A 17,320-nucleotide genomic window follows, 5' to 3' on the forward strand; every position below is an offset into this window, starting at 1 on the left:
AGTCACAGAGCTGCTAAGTGGTAGATCCAGGACTCCAATCCAGGCACCAAGGACACAACTACAACATAAATGACCCTTTCTCAGATACCAATTAATTAACCTTCTTGCCTCATAACCAAAAAATGTCAGAGTCTTATTTCTAAACTATTTCATTGGGATATTAAACTGGTATTTCCCTGCTTTTCAAAAGTTTTTTGAATATTATATATAAATTAAATTGAAATGAAACTTCATCTACTTGAGATTTCAATCTTTCTTTCATAGCAAAAATGTGAGATAGTACAGCATGGTGAATGTAGTTAATAATACTGTACTGCATATTCAAAAACTGCTAAGAGAATAGATCTTAAAAGTCCTCATCACAAGAAAAAATATCTTTTATAACTATGTATGGTGATGGATGTGTTAATTTGGTGATCATTTAATAATATAAAAAATATCAAATCATTGTTGTACACCTGAAACTAATTTGCTATGTGTCAATTATACCTCAATAAGAAAAATAAAAGAGGAATCTTGGTCCCCAGCATATGTCATCAGTTTGGCTCAAATAACCTTATAAAATTCAAAAAAAGAACATGAAATATAATTGAATATGCTTACTGGCACACTTATAAAGTATACATTATTTCAATCGTTGGTATGATAGATTCAGTATGATTTTTAAAAATTCTTTGGTACAATCTGCCACTTTTTTAAAACATATTTTTATTGATTTCAGAGAGGAAGGGAGAGGGAGAGAGAGATAGAAACATTAATGATGAGACAGAACCACTGATTGGCTGCCTCCTGCAAGCCCCACATTGGGGATCAAGCCCATAACCTGGGCATGTGCCTTTGACCAGAATCAAACCCAGAACCCTTCAGTCCACAGGCTGACACTATCCACTAAGCCAGACAGGTTAGGGCCAATTTTTGCTACTTTTTAAAAAAAGAAGAAAATGACCACGAAACTCACGTGCACAGAATAACAAGAGAACTAGGGAATAATTCCTGGTATTGAAGACAGCATTTTAATACTCGATCATCATTGTTCTCATCACTGAATCCATCTGCAAATTTAGTAAAAACAATTATCATTCAGCACACTAGAAATCTGGGTACTATATGTATAATCTGGGCTGTACTTATATACCAAAAACATATAAAACAAAAAAACTTTTGTAAATAAAAAGAAGATACGACATAGCAAAATAATACCCTAAGAATTTTAGATCTAGAACTCAGGTAGCATATAGTTGTGAGTTTGAAAAAGTTTTTAGTTTTCTACTAAAATGTAATGGGATATACCTATAAATAAACTCAAAAAAATATGATCAGGGTTAGAAACCAAAAGCTATGAATTCTAGTCTCAATTCAGTCAACTAGAGATTATTAGTAAATTATGATTACATCATGCTTAAAATGATGTCAACTTAAAAGAGATCTGTAAAGATTATAAGCAACTATTCTACCAGAACAGAACCACTTTCATGGGTCTGCTTTTCCTTATTCTCCAAAGCAATAATGTGTAGAGATGTACAGGAGAAGTCAGAGAACACAAAAATAATCTCTAACAAATGTTTAACAGAGGATGACAGGGTGTCTTCTGGCATTCTCCAAGCTTTAAAACAGGTGGTAAAAGCTTGGTTTTTATGGAAATATTGGAATGTGCAGAAATAGAACCAAAAACAGTGCTTCTCCTGGTTCCTTATCCTACCTGCCTCAGAACTCCCAGGGTGCCTGCCAATAATACACATATAGCATGACCATACTCTCAGACCCACTTCTGGATAATAATTTTTGGAGCCTGGACCCAAAGACTGAGTTAAGCACTTGGGAAGTCCCTTACACACTAAAATTCAAAACATACCAGCCAATGAGCAATGTTACCAGATTATGTTTTGTTTCCCTCAAACTTTACCATATGATACTTAGTTCTCTGAACATTCAAATGAAAAAACTCATTCATTTCTGCAATAAATACTTATACAGGACTGAATTTGTGCCAGGTCACTGGCTAAGTAATTGGATATGCAAAGACAAACTGTTTAGGAGCTCATAATCTTATCATGAAGTCTAGACATAACTCAGCTGATCTCAGAACATGAGCCTGAAGGAGATTTAATTCAATTCTTTAATCAGACAATCAGTGAGGCAGACAGACATATACTACAGCAGCCAATTTTCCTTCTTTTAGCTCACAGAGAAAATAACATAGTAATGCAAAGTCGGCAGCTCGAAATCATTAGATAAGTCTAAGTCACTGAATCCAACAGACAAAAGAAGGTTTAAAAGTTATAATGTACTGTTCTAACGGTATCAAAGTTCAAGAATATCTATTCTATCACTTTTTCTAAAATACCTGGGGCTGGAAAACACACCTAAAACCAGAAGAATATTCATGAAATATTTATTCAACAAGTTTTAATTTTATGTCATTAACATTTCTCAAAATATAGTATTCTTTCATATAGTATAGAATTAAATGTAACTTCAATTGTTAGACAGTCAGGTTGTTTCAAATTTTTTGCTGTATAAATGATGCTGTGATGAACATTTTTATATAAGTCACTGTGAGCATCTTTGATTATTTCTTTAGGATTCTAGAAAGAGAATTATATTTTAGGCTTCTTGATATACACAGATAAATGCTCTCCTGAAAAGTTACTAATTCATAATTCCCAAAGCACTAAAGCAATGTAAGTGTTCCTAGCAGGTGTTGGAGGAAAGTAACTTTCTAAATTTAGAAGCAATAAAAAGAAATTTTAAAAAATGTTAAAGAAATTAACAACATTCAAAATAGCCAACAGACAGGAAGATATATGCAATGAACAAAGGGCTGACTAATTGTATTTCTTTCTTTGGTGAATTACCTATTACTAATCTTCATTCACTTGGGGAAAGGCATATTTAGTTTTTCTAATCAATCTGCATAAGCTTTTCATATGAGGATACAAGAATTATCACCTACTTGAGGCCATAAACCATAAGTACTTTATATATTATCTGACATAGACAATTACACAAATAATCTATTATTATATCTACAACTTTATAACTAAAAGCAACTTAACAAAACTAAGGCCAAATAAGATTCAAACATTAAAGTGAAACATGTAGTTCAAGGAAGACATCCAGAAATTGAAACAACACAGAAGTTTAAGACAGCTACTATGATTTGTCCTCCTTAACCATCAAAAAGCACGGGCTGAAGAGGTCAAAGCATCAAAAAAGCACATGAAAATGGAAAAGTCAAAAGAAACGTAGTAAGCATCTAAAAATAATAAGTGTGGCCAAAATATCTATTCTCAAATGAACTCTTCTAAACTAATTATCAAAGCTAATCTATTGAAGAAGTTTCTATCTAGAACAAGTGCTTAATCTCTCTGTGTCTCATTTCCTCATCAGTAAAATGGGGCCAATATGACTATCTTCCATGGTACTATAAGGTTTGAATGAGATTTAGGTGTAAAGCTTTTGGAAAAGGGTCTGGAAAATAATGGACATAATTATCTATATTATTATATAATCAAATGTCATTTGTACCAACAAACTAACAAAAAGATTGAGTAAGCAAAATTCCTTTCTCTTATTAAGGACTGGGACTTTACTGAAATTATGGATTACATAAGGGGTTAATTTTGTTAATTGTGTGGTTGTTTAAAAAAGAATCTTTTCTGTTAGCAACACATACCTAAGTATTTATGGATAAAAATAATATGATATGATATTTGGGATTAACCTCAAACTATTACAGAAGTTCCAGGAATTAGGGGAGAAGAGAAAAAGGAAGTGAGAGAATAAACAAGAATGGCAAATGCTGATAATTACTGAAAATGAGTGATAAATACAAAGGGATTCATTATATTATTTTCTCTATTTCTGCATTTGAAATTTTGCATAATAAAAAGAAGAAAAAGACCATCTAAGGTGTTCAATTTAATGTATTCAAACATTTTAATATTTTTTTAACTCTAATAAGTGATACTTACTTGAGATTTTCCTTTAAAGGCTCTTAAACAAATCACATGAAGTTCCTATTTAAAGTACATAAGTATTGTAGTTGGAATATACTAATAAATATTTATAAATAGAATGAATAAATGAATGGCGGAGGCCCCTTTTCTTCAAACATCTAAGACTAAACAGCTGTGCCAAAAGCCCTCTCAGCATTAATACCATAATTATATTCATATTAGAATGAATTCTTTCATATCTTGTGGTAAATACGGGTATGGTAGACAATATAAGTCCATGATATTTATAATAATGTAAATCTTAATATATAAATAATTCTGAATTGGGAAGAAACAAATTTTTAAGAATTAAATAAATCTTGTAAATGGATGTATAAACTCTGCAGAGGCAACAGTGTTCTTTACACACACATTCCTCTCCGCCCGCAAAAAAAAGTTCTATAAAACATAAAGGCTCTAAGGCTAGAATGATTTAAAAATGAATTAAACGAATATGGAAATAAATCAAATCAAGAGAAAACCTATAGATCTTTATTATAAAGACACCTCCCTATTACAGATTCTGACAAACTAGAGGAGACAATGCCTGCTTCTGCACTGTATTAACTGCATGTAGTGATGGATTAGCAACTTAGATCACTTATAGCTCTCATCACTCTATAATGGCATTGTTCTTATTATATTTTTGTATTTTTAACTTTAAATTTTATTTTTTAATTGATTTTAGAGAGAAACATCAATTTTTGTTGTTCCACTTATTTATGCTGTGCATTCATTGGTTGATTATTGTATGTGCCCTGACCGGGGATCAAACCCACAATCGTGGCATTATCGGGACAACACTCTAATCAACTGAGTTACTCGGCCAAGGCAATAATAGTATTTTTTAAAAAAGAATCCAAAGTAGTATATTATATACAACTATGCACACAGAACCATATGTCACTATCTGTGAAATATAGACATAACCTAAGAAGGTCTAGGAGAAGCATAAAATTAAAAATCAAAGATCCCCAAACCAAGCCTAATAGAATACCCCAACCCATCACTATGTCCTGCCATTTTACATGGCAATGGTTACAAATTTTTTATTAAGTTTTGCACCATTTCCCTCCAGTAATGAATCAAGCCCAACAAATCTTAATCAGGAAGTACACGAGAGAACAATACCTACAAAGTTTTTGAGATGCAAGTTGTATTGATTGACCCCATAGTTTTCTATCTTGACTTTTGAGACTGTCATTGATGAAACGAACCGCAGGTATAGCTTTGTGCTGGGCATATTTCAGTAGTTTTCCTGCCTTCATACGATCTAGCTCTTGTACAACTACCCAGGGAATTATTAACACAAGCCTGTCAAAGCCTAAAAAAATAAAAAAGATGTCTTAGAAGTCAAGAAATATTTAGAGTTACTAAATCACACATATCTGAAAAATGGAAATAAAAAACAGTTGTGTCAAAAGAATGTTACAGAAGTAAATACTATTGGAAATTAAAGAAGAGTCCATAGCTAGGTAACCTTCGAAGGACCTCTTTTTTTTTTTTTAAACTTAAACTGATTATGCATAATATATGCTTAATAGTATATCCAAAAGGAAATGTGCTAGGGGAAGGAGAAATACCCATATTACTGTTAACATAAAATATCAACTCAAATAAAGTCAGAATCAGTAAATATGTTTCCTAAATACCTGGGATTTCTGTTGTCTTCAAAATTCTAACAAATTTGAGATGATTCATCAGAATATTTGTATCAATAACAATTAGAAGATGTTTGTCTGAAGCAGTACTTGCTAGAGAAAAAGACAAGTTAGGATTTCATGACACTTAAAATAGACTTCTTTAAAAACTAAAATTTTGATATCATAGAACTTTGATAGCATTAAGAGAGGCAGTCCTTCAGACAACAAAAACAAAAATATATTTATTCCAATTTTTAAGAGAAGGAACAGTAATAATTAATAATCTACCAGTAGAATATTATGAATTGCTTATGGATAAATTTATAGGGCCATTGTGAGAGAATCAGGTTAATATATATGAAAACAATAAATTGAAAAATTCAATGTTAATGTGATATATCATTACTATTTTTATATACAATTCAAAATAGCATACTAATAGATTTTGAATAATATCTATCATTATCTTCTCCCACTAGTAAGAATGATCAAAACTTTACTATATAAATAAGAAATCCAGGCATATAATAACTTCAAGCAATTTGCATTATTTCTGATCAGTGCTTTTACTTAGTTGTTAAAAGTTATGATTAATAGCAGAAATAAAAAACAACTTGACTCTGATTACTGCCCCTTGGCAAAAAGAGAAACAGAAGATATAGCTGCCTAATAATGTGAGAAATATAAAAACAAATGATGATTAAGACAAATATTAGACCTATTCCTATAGCTAAAAGAAATACACCGTTCTTTATAATTTCAAATGAGCACATTTTAACATTTTTCATCCAAATATTATCAAAATTGAATGTCGGCATATTCATTCTTAAGAAAGCACAGGAGACTATAAATATGGTCATCATATGGATATCGGATATACCAGCAGAGGAATGCACAGCATCTTCTACCAAGTCAATCTCCATGCTCGATAACTCTCCAGGAGGAGGGACCACAGGCAAATCCACAGTTTTCCCCACACGTGCAGCATGAAGCTCTTCTACAATCTGCATCTAAATTGTAAAAGACCCGCAGTAAAATATTTTCAGTTATTTACTCTGCAAATTAATTAGAAAGCAATGAATTCTTAATTAATTCACTTAAGATGAGATGGTTTATGGGAAGAAAAACACTGACAAAAATATGGATGTAACATGGTAAAAGAATACAGACTTATAAACATATACAGGGTTTTTAAAAAGCTCTTCTCTTAATATTGCGGTAACCTTAGGCAAGCAAAGTATTTAACCACCTTGGGTCCCAGTTTGTTCACCTACAAAATAGGAATGTTAAATATCTATTTCTTTTTACTATTTTTGGGAGGATTAAATAAAATGCTACGAAGTTCCTCCCACAGAGCCTAGTACAGCCGTGGGCAAACTACGGCCCGAGGGCCGGATCCCACTCGTTTGAAATCAATAAAACTAAAAAAAAAAAGACCGTACCCTTCTATGTAATGATGTTTACTTTGAATTTATATTAGTTCACACAAACACTCCATCCATGCTTTTGTTCCGGCCCTCAGGTCCAGTTTAAGAACCCATTGTGGCCCTCTAGTCAAAAAGTTTGCCCACCCCTGGCCTAGTACATAGTAGACCCTCACATTAAGTTATTCTTATCCCCATTCTTACTATAAGTATTTTAAGAGACAAATGTATTTATATCTAGATGATGAGTGCTCTGCTTGAGATTTCTAAGAAAAACGAAAATCTAAATATAGCTTTAAAGCAAAGGGGAAAATCAAGGATTACTTGCCCACAAGACAGAAAAATACAACTGACTGTCATAAATAAAAATCCATCACAATCAATATGGGTTTTAAAGTCTTCTTAAAAATAGGAAAATACATTGTTCTATAAATCTAATTTCAATTCAGGACTAGGGAACACAAAATATGCAATTAATTCTATGACGTTCAATCAGGAGATTCTAGCTGGGAAAATGATGCAGGAGGCAAAAATAATAAATATGACTGTACTCTTGCTTTCACTGAATAACATTTTCATCTTATTTCAGATTTTTTAAAAATGGTAAAAAGATGTTAGCATCAAACTGCATTTTGGCAAGTCCAGGCATAAAGCATGCAAAAGCCTGATATAATTAAATCAAAATTTATGTAACTTGTGGGCAATGGGCTCTATGCTCTTTATTCAAAAATAGATTCAAGTTGATTAGAAACAAAAGCAAAAAGGTGATTAAGAAAATGTAAACACTTTTCCAAAAAGTTATTCATGAATTCATAAGAACTTACATACTGATTTAGGACAGATATTGGTGTTATTTTCATATTACCCATATATACTTCATATAAAATCATTATTTTTTATTAAAATAGAAACTATTTGACTTAATTTCATTAAAAACATTAGAAGTAGATAAGTATATTATTAACCTCTTGATCTGTATCTGGAATACTTTCATATGACACTGAAGAACATTGTGCTTCAAAACTCTGAAATGAAAAGTAATTTTATTAGTTTAGAATGAAGCATATACCTACAGTGGGATTGTCTAACCTTGGCAACATTGACATTGGGGTCAGATAACCATGATGAGTTTCTACCTCACAGACTTTTAAGTACTAAGTTTATAAAAGTAGTATATAAATCATAATTTCTAGAACATTAATTTGTAAAGCTGGAGATAGAGTGCAATCTGTGAAAGGTCTGTATCAAAAGACTATAAAATCTAGGCAACAAAAGGAGTATTTTCTCTTAGGAAAGCATACCAGGATTACTACTTCCAGAAAATACAATTATTTCCTTGTAAAGTACAATCATTATTTTAGGAAAATAATTATGTACTGAAAAATTTGTGAGGAAAACAAAACAACATAATACTAAGATGATTCTCTACTGTCAACCACATGCTGAAGATAGTATTTTCAAGATAAGAAGGATGTTTACTTACTGCTTCTATGTCTAAATGACTTTAAGTCAGATAAAGCTGCAATCAAAGGAACAGTTTATAAAGAACTTTAATTCCAATAACTAGAAAGTAATCATGCAAAAATGTCTCCTCTACAACTTAATATTCATCTTCCTGGGTGTTCTATAGTACCTAGGGTTCAAGAAAAGTATAAGAGACTGCCACAGTGTTTTTGTTTTTTCTTAATCCTCACCAGAGGATATGTTTTTTTAATTGAGTTTAGAGAGAGGAAGGGGGATATATAAAGAGAGAAACATCGATTGGTTGCCTCCTGAATGCACCCAACTGGGGATCGAACCCAAACCTTGGTATGTGCTGACTGGGAATCAAACCCCCAACCTTTTGGTGTACAGTACGACCCTCCAACTAACTGAACCATTCGGCCAGGGCCATGGTGCTTTTTATTATTATTATTTATTGATTTCAGAGAGGAAGGGAGATAGAAACATCAATGATTAAAGGGAATCATTGATTGGCTGCCTCCTGCACGCCAGTTACTGGGGGGATCAAGCCCGCAACCTGGGCGTATGCCCTTGCCCAGAATCGAACCTGGGAAACTTTGGTCCGCAGGCTGGTGCTCTATCCACTGAGCCAAAACGTAAAGGGTAATAGTGCTTTTTTTTAAAGGACTATCTGTAATTGCGTGTTTCTACATTTTTACGCATTCCCTTCTATTATGGATCTTTGATATTTGCCAGGATATCTTCCTAAAGACATGGAATTAAAGGGGTCAAATACAGGAACCAGCACATATCTTCCTGACTAAACTTGAACCAGTCCTCTATGATCATTAGTAGTAATGGGAAGAATATTACTCTTTGCTAAAACCTACATTCTCTATTCTGTAGTACCTTACCTGGGTCTGGTGTTCACTAGAACTTGAATCATTACTTTCTTGATGCTCAAGATGACATTTTCCTTTCCACTCACAAACAGCCTGCTTACAAGTGAAATCTGAAAACAAATGTTTACTTTTTTGCTTCATCAAATTTAATGAAACCTGAAAGTTTTCGAGGCATCCTTTTTTCTTCTGCTTAGTCGTTGACTTGCTGGACTCTAAAAGGAAAATATTTTCTTCTACAGGCTTCTGGTGGGTATCGTGGGATTTTACTGGGATTTTGAAACTGACCTTCCTTCTTCTAGGATCTTGGGGTTCCTTAAATATCTTGTTGGAATTATAATCCTGAGAAAATTGGATTCTCTTGCACTTTTCCAAAACACACCTTTCAAAACTGTCTCTGTATTTATTGTGCCTTTCTTTCCTGAGATCTTTCATCTTCTGCCTGTGAGCAAGTAAATGAGGCCGGAGTTTTTCATTTGCCTGGCCTTCAGCTTTAGGTTTCACATCTTTGGCAATTTTAGGAATGCTAAGGCTTTTAACTCCATGGTCAAGGTTACTCCTAACATTTATCAATTTAATGTCTTTATCTTTAAAATCTACACATTTACTTATATCATTTTTAGTTCCATTTGAAGAAGGACTTTGTGAAATAATTTGATTGTCATTTGAATATGATGCTTCTTGAAGTTTAATAGGTTCTTGGGATGACGAATTGATTTTCGGTCTCTTTCTTAGAGTGTCAGTGTCTACATTCAGTCTGTAAAGCAGCATAGAAACCTAGGTTACATTACAATTGTACACGATTATACATAATTTAAACTGTATCATTTTAGTTAGGAAATAACAGAACTAGCCTGACACATACTTCATAAAAAGTAGAAATTACTACATTAGGAATTAAATAAAAAGGATTACTCAACAACTGGTATTGGAATAATTGGTTTGCTATTTGGAGAACAACACAACAAATTTAAATCTTTATAAAATAACCTAAGAACATAAATTCCAAATAGATTAAACATTTAAGTGCAAAATAATTATTATCATAATTGCTATACTTCATATCAAACCCTTAAAAACCACAGGGGAAAAATATTTATCTAATTTATTTTTTTTAGTCTGATTTTTTAGTAGAGAACTTCCTAAACTTAAAAGCCATGGGGAAAAATCACAAGGGAAAATAATAAATGTAAATGACTATTTACTTTCACATTTTAGCATATTAAAAATTAATAAAACTTAAAGGACTGGAAAATGGAATTTGATGTAATATATATACATATATAGATACACATGTGTATCAATATTTGTATATCTATATGTACATATGTAGATATATGTATATGTGTGTGTGTGTGTGCATATATATATAGATAGATAGATAGATAGATAGATGGCAGCTAATTAGCCTTATTAGATAAAAAGCTCATCAAAAAGTATTAAGATTCTAGAATAGCCCATAAACACAACAAGAATGAAAGAGAAAAAGGGAAAGGCTAATAAACATTTGGGAAAATAAATCTGACTTCCTAGCAATCACAGACATGCTAATTAGAACATACCATTTTCTTTTAACAAATTAGCAAAGATTTTAAAATAACATATATTAGCAAGGAGTTGAAAAATGGATCCTCTCTCATATATTGCTGGTGAAAATACAAAATGATTACAGTTCCAAAAAGGAATTTGAAAATATAATTAAAGATTCTAAAAATGTTCATATTCTTTGATTTCTCAGTAATTTTCATTTTAGAAATTATCATGGTAAAAAAAAGTAATAAACTAAAAAAAGAGATTCAATTCAGGATTACTTATAATAGCAAAGCATCAAGTACAAGATAAATGTTAAAATTTTAGAAATGACTAAGAAACATGTCAGTCTATCAAATATGCGATAAATGCACAAATATTTTTAAGGAGGCATTCAACTATTCAGCATTGCAAGGGCTGAAGCTAAATAACAGATTTTGAGTAAATGTTGAAGCCGAGTTCAACTTCACTGCATTCTTTTTTATTTTAATTAGGTGCATATTTTTTGTTTCAGGTTCTGATATGCTGGCGACTTGCCTTTATTAAATTAAAATTTTGTTCATCATGGATTTTTTGTATAAATTTAGATTTTTTTAAATCCTCATCCAAGGATATTTTTCCATTGATTTTTAGAGAGAGTGGAAGAAAGAGGGAAAGACAGAGAGAAACACTGATGTGAGAGAAACACATCAATTGGTTGCCGCTTGCACGCACCCTGAGCAGGACCCGAGACAGGGAGAAGCCGGCAACCGAGGTACATGCCCTTGACCAGAATGGAACCTGGGACCCTTCAGTTTGCAGGCCGATGCTCTATCCACTGAGCAAAACCAGTTGGGGCAGAACTTCAATGCATTCTTTAAAAATTTTATATTCTATTCTTTTTTTTTCTTTTTTTAAATATATTTTATTGATTTTTTACAGAGAGGAAGGGAGAGAGACAGAGAGCTAGAAACATCAATGAGAGAGAAACATCGATCAGCCGCCTCCTGCACATCTCCTACTGGGGATGTGCCCGCAACCCAGGTACATGCCCTTGACCGGAATCGAACCTAGGACCTTCCAGTCCACAGGCCGACGCTCTATCCACTGAGCCAAACCGGTTTCGGCAAAAATTTTATATTCTATTCTTAAAATTTTTTTCTTCTTCCTCACAAAGACTATGTGGACAAGTCTATGGGATAACCAAAGGCTAGAAAATGTGCCCTTAACTTAAGCAAAAGGTAACTAGAGGCCCGGTGCACGAAATTTGTGCGGGGGGGGGGGGTGCCCCTCAGCCCAGCCTGCACCCTCTCTAATCTGGGAACCCTTGAGGGCAGTCGGACATCCCTCTCTCAATCCAGGACTGCTGACTCCCAACTGCTCGCCTGCCTGCCTGATTGCCCTTAACTGCTTTTCCTGCCAGCCTGATCACCCCATAACCACTCCCCTGCCAGCTGATCAACGCCTAACTGCTCCCCTGCTGGCCCAATTGCCCCTAACTTCCCTCCCCTGCCAGCCTGGTCACTCCTAACTGTCCTCCCCTGCAGGCCTGGTTACCCCCAACTGCCCTCCCCAGTTGGCCCAGTCACCCCTATCTGCCCTCTTTTGCCAGCCTGGTCGCCCCTAACTGCCCTCCCCTGTTGGCCTGATTACTCCCCAACTGCCCTCCCCTGCAGGCCTGGTCACCCCCAACCTCCCTGCCCTGCTGGCCTGGTCACCCCTAACTGCCCTCCCCTGCAGACCTGGTCTCCCCCACCTGCCCTCCCCTGCTGGCCATCTTGTGTCCACATGGGGGAGGCCATCTTATGTGTTGGAGTGATGGTCAATTTACATATTACTCTTTTATTAGATAGGATAATTATCCAGCCCTAGCTGGTTTGGCTCAGTGGATAGAGCATCAGTCTGTGGACTGAAGGGTCCCGGTTTGATTCTAGTCAAGGGCACATGCCTGGGTTGGGGGCTCAATCCCCAATGGGGGGCGTGTGGGAGGCAGCCAATCAATGATTCTCTCTCATCATTGATGCTTTTCTCTCTCTCTCGCTCTCCCTTCCTCTCTGAAATCAATAAAAGTATTTTTTAAAAAGATAATTATCCAAATTTTATTAATCAGCCTCCTAACTTCTATTACTCTACGTAATGAAGGTATGTATCTTATAAAGGTGTGAAAAATCAAATCACTTGAGATTAAAATCTACATTCTAATCTACATTCTATTTGAAAGTGTCTTTTATATAGTGTAGAATTCTGACAGACTTTTTATTTCACTCCACTTTTCCTTGAACTTATAATAACAAAACTCAAAAAATCATTATCTGTGATGCACCTAGAAATATTTGCATTCAAAACAGTACTAATCAGCCCTAACCGGTTTGGCTCAGTGGATAGAGCGTCGGCCTGTGGACTCAAGGGTCCCAGGTTCGATTCCGTCAAGGGCATGTACCTTGGCTGCGGGCACATCCCCAGTGGGGAGTGTGCAGGAGGCAGCTGATTGATGTTTCTCTCTCATTGATGTTTCTAACTCTCTATCCCTCTCCCTTCCTCTCTGTAAAAAAATCAGTAAAATATATTAAAAAAAACAAAACAAAAATACAGTACTAATCAAAGTAAGTAAAGGATTTTTCAAGTCTAAGTATTTAGTCTCACAATTCTAGACCAAAAGAGTAAGGAGGGGGGAAGTTACCTTTTCAGTTCATGTCTTCTTTTTACATTACAGTTCACAACATCTATACAATCTGATTTCTGGAGGAGAAAAAAATCTATCATTAAAGAAATATAAGTTGTGCAGTGGCACTACAGTTACAGGGGAAAGAGACTGGGAGACATTTTTTTCCCATGACTATGTGGTAGTGAATTGGTTGACATAATAGTTTAATTAATCCTTCCAATAAACTTGTGAAATGGACATCTTTATCATCCCCATTTTACAGATAAAGTAGGCAAGGCTCAAACAGAGCAAATTATCTTCTGCAATGTCACAGGGCAGGGCAGCAGCAGAGCCATGGCTTGAAACCAGATCAGTCGACTCTCTCTTCTGCCACCCTGTCTATGTACTTTGATGAAACAGGGCTTGACACAAGAAAAATAAGAGAGAAACAGAATATAGTCCCTTTCCGAAAGAGCTTATATCAGGGGTCTTCTAACTACAGCCCGCGGGCCACATGTGAACACAAATATTGTATTTGTTCCCGTTTTGTTTTTTTACTTCAAAATAAGATATGTGCAGTGTGCATAGGAATTTGTTCATAGTTTTTTTTTAAACTACAGTCCGGCCCTCCAACGGTCTGAGGGACAGTGAACTGGCCCCCTGTTTAAAAAGTTTGAGGACCCCTGGTTTATATAGTAAAACAATAAAGAAAAGTAGAAGCGAAGTACAAATAGCCTAATGTAAGGATACAATTAAGCATCAAAGCAGAAAAGGAGACAATAAGTTGTAAAGTGTTTAAAACATCAACCACTGCCCTGACGAATCTGGCTCAGTGGATAGAGCATTGGCCTGCAGACTGAAAGGTCCCAGGTTTGATTCTGGTCAAGGGCATGTACCTTGGTTGCAGGCACATCCCCAGTAGGGGGTATGCATGAGGCAGCTGTTTCTCTCTCATCAATGTTTCTAACTCTCTATCCCTCTCCCTTCCTCTCTGTAAAAAAATCAATAAAATATATATATGTATATTTTTAAAACATCAACCACCAAAAGTTAGAACATACCTGGAACAAAAGTGGGCAAAATATATGCTAAAGATTGAATATGCATTGAATAAAGATTAATGAGCAAAAGAAAAAGGCATTCTTGGCTAGCAGTACTAGGCATTCTAAAAAGCTAAAGATGATGAGAACAAATTCAGTAGGGACAAAATAAACCAGCCTACCTAGAAGCAGAAGTTTTGAGGCAGAAGAAAAAAGAAAAATGAAGAGTTAGGGTGTGATCAAATTTAAGAGCGTACTGAAAGACAAACTAAAAAATGAGTGAAGGTTTTTAACACAGACAAAATATGATGAAATCAGTGTTTTAAGAAGGTTAATATAGTAACAGTAAGTTGAAATAGCAGTTTCATTATATGAAAACAATTTCTTAAAAACACAATTCTGCATTCATGGAACTTTCACTAATTTCTCGTATTACCCACAACTCTGTTGCTGTCTTGATATAAACCTAACTTCAACTTGAATGAAGTAAGTACACTTCACCAATCACCCATGCACCAGCTTCACATGTTTCGTCTGCTATCACTACTTCCAATTATTTGTGTGAGGATGGAAAGAACTTTGAACTTGGCTTTGTCACTGGGCACAACAGGTCCTCGAATAACATTGTTTCCTTCATTGCTTTGTTATAACATTGATGAGATGCTGTAGGAACTTAACTGTATTTGTATCAATTGATTTCATTATAAATTGTTTCATTTAAAGTCCCAGAACCTACCAACGACATTGAGAACTTAGCTACTTCAAAAGGAAATTGTAAAGATAAATACAACCCTATATGGGAAAAGACTTAAAAAATGTCTAAATTTATATCCATGTAGTCTAATCCCAAACGATAGGATCTATCAGCACAAAGAAATAAGGAACATGATAAATGCTTTTTGGTGAGTAGAAGGAAGAAAAAAAAAATCAACCTGGTTTTCTTTCCATTGGCTATCAAAAAGTAAGTATAACACACAGCAAAAAAAAAAAAACTAATGAAAAAATAGGGGTGAATTTATATTATAAGCCTCCTAAGTATACATTCAAACTTTAATATAAATAATTTTCTGAGTTATTTATAGGATTTAAACACTCACCAGTTTTCTCTTCTCTGATGAAATTGATCTTACAGAGCAAGATGAGCTAGTAGAACTTGTTGAGGTTTTTTCTTTCTTATCCTAAGAATGGCATTTGGAAAAAAGGGAAGGAAAGCACAAAATAAAGCACATTATTTCATCACTATTATAAGTCAACATTCTTTCTACATTAATAATAAATTTCAGAGGAGAACAAAGGCACACAAATAGTTAAGAGGAAGGGTAACCCAACTAGAAGGGAGACTCAACCAGAAACAGGAGAGCTAGGTGCTCTAAAACTAGCGATGAGGTAGGATACAAGTGTTATAGCAGAAGGCCATCTGACGGCGCAGGTAAGGGCACTGGAGGTGTCTCGGCCATGGTGGAACCAGTCTTCTATAAATAAAACCCATATATCCAGTTCTTTGTCCCTGGGTACTGATTCAACAGATCCAAGACAAATATATTGTGAGTACCTACCATGTGCAAAAGACGTAGACAGTGGGGACAGAGTAATGAAAACACTATAAAAGTCCCTGCCCTCCTGGAGGTTAAAATCTAGAGCAGGAGTTTACAAATAACGTATTCAGTGTGTCACACTATGCTATGGAGGATGAGGGAGGAAGCAGAGAAAAGAATCGGGAAACATTCGGAGGTGGGGGCTGAGGGAGCTGCAATTTTAAAGAGTAAAGGCCTAAAGAAGGGATAGAACAAACCATGTGATTATGTAGGGTAAGTGTTTTCAGGTCACAGGGAATAGCAGCAGGGGCAAAGCCCTGAGGCAGGAATGCTGGCTTGCTGGAACACAGCAAGGAAGCTATGGGGTGGAGGAAACAAAGGGTTTGGAATGAAAGGGGGAATGGTCCAGCAAGGACTTTAGTTTTCACTCTGGATGAAGTGGGAAACCACTACAAAGTACTGAGTAAAGGGGTGATATGCTCTGACTTACATTTTAATAGGATAACTCTGGCTGATGTGTTGAGAACACAAGGAAGCAAAGGTGGAAACAAGGAGATCAATTTAGGTATTGTTGGCCCTGGCCAGTGTTGCGAAGTGGTTGAAGTGTCTCACAGCACTGAAGGGTCTCGGGTTTGATTCCCGGTCAAGGGCACATACCTGGGTTGCAGGTTCAATCCCCAGCCCTCTTTCTCTTCCCTTCCTCCCTTCCTTCCACTCTCTTTAAAAGTTAATGGGAAAAATAACCTCAATGCTGAGTAAATGCAGAAGGAAGATGTGGAAAATGGTCTAATGGAGAGTTATTTCTATGAAAAGGAGGATTTTGAGGACGTTCAGAATTGAAGTCAGGAATGCCAAGGCAAATTACTTACCTCTCTAAGCTTCAGTTTCTTCATTTATGTAACTAGGACAATAGCAGTACCTACCTGATGGAGTTGTGAGGGATAAATATTAAACTGATAAGAACAGATACTACACTTGATCTTAGCCAAAAGGCTGAGAAGCGATGTGAGGGATAAATAAAATAACAAAAGTTGAGAGTGGGAAAAGCAAATGACTTCTGGGCCAGAAGGGCAGAATGATAGAGTTACATATGTCATTTTAAAATGGAGGAGTATGCCTTACATTACACAAAAATAAACTGTTAAAAGGGTGTCCTTCGCCGAAACCGGTTTGGCTCAGTGGATA

The 17,320-nt window shown here is 35.1% G+C and overlaps 1 protein-coding gene and 1 non-coding gene across 6 annotated transcripts in view; both read right to left on the minus strand.

Annotated features, from left to right (window-relative positions):
- SWT1 (SWT1 RNA endoribonuclease homolog) overlaps nt 1-17,320 on the minus strand; it is a 70,985-nt gene that overhangs the window by 49,244 nt on the left and 4,421 nt on the right. For 4 of the 5 annotated variants that reach the window (XR_009449953.1, XR_009449954.1, XM_059675581.1 and 1 more), the window contains exons 3-10: nt 15,698-15,778; nt 13,597-13,655; nt 9,423-10,164; nt 8,031-8,090; nt 6,522-6,651; nt 5,651-5,752; nt 5,134-5,322; nt 959-1,052 (exon numbers count right to left, since the gene is read on the minus strand). Coding sequence is in view for 3 of the 5 variants with exons in the window: in XM_059675581.1 (XP_059531564.1) it covers nt 959-1,052; nt 5,134-5,322; nt 5,651-5,752; nt 6,522-6,651; nt 8,031-8,090; nt 9,423-10,164; nt 13,597-13,655; nt 15,698-15,778 (1,457 nt within the window). In the remaining 2 variants the exon portion in view is untranslated. The remainder of the gene's footprint in view (nt 1-958; nt 1,053-5,133; nt 5,323-5,650; nt 5,753-6,521; nt 6,652-8,030; nt 8,091-9,422; nt 10,165-13,596; nt 13,656-15,697; nt 15,779-17,320) is intronic. The other variant, XM_059675583.1, reaches the window with a different exon arrangement.
- LOC132221470 (U2 spliceosomal RNA) lies at nt 16,947-17,140 on the minus strand. The gene has a single exon (XR_009450011.1). It is a non-coding gene; the product is annotated as a U2 spliceosomal RNA (small nuclear RNA).

This window comes from Myotis daubentonii, chromosome 18, assembly GCF_963259705.1.
Source record: "Myotis daubentonii chromosome 18, mMyoDau2.1, whole genome shotgun sequence".
Lineage (NCBI taxonomy): Eukaryota > Metazoa > Chordata > Mammalia > Chiroptera > Vespertilionidae > Myotis > Myotis daubentonii.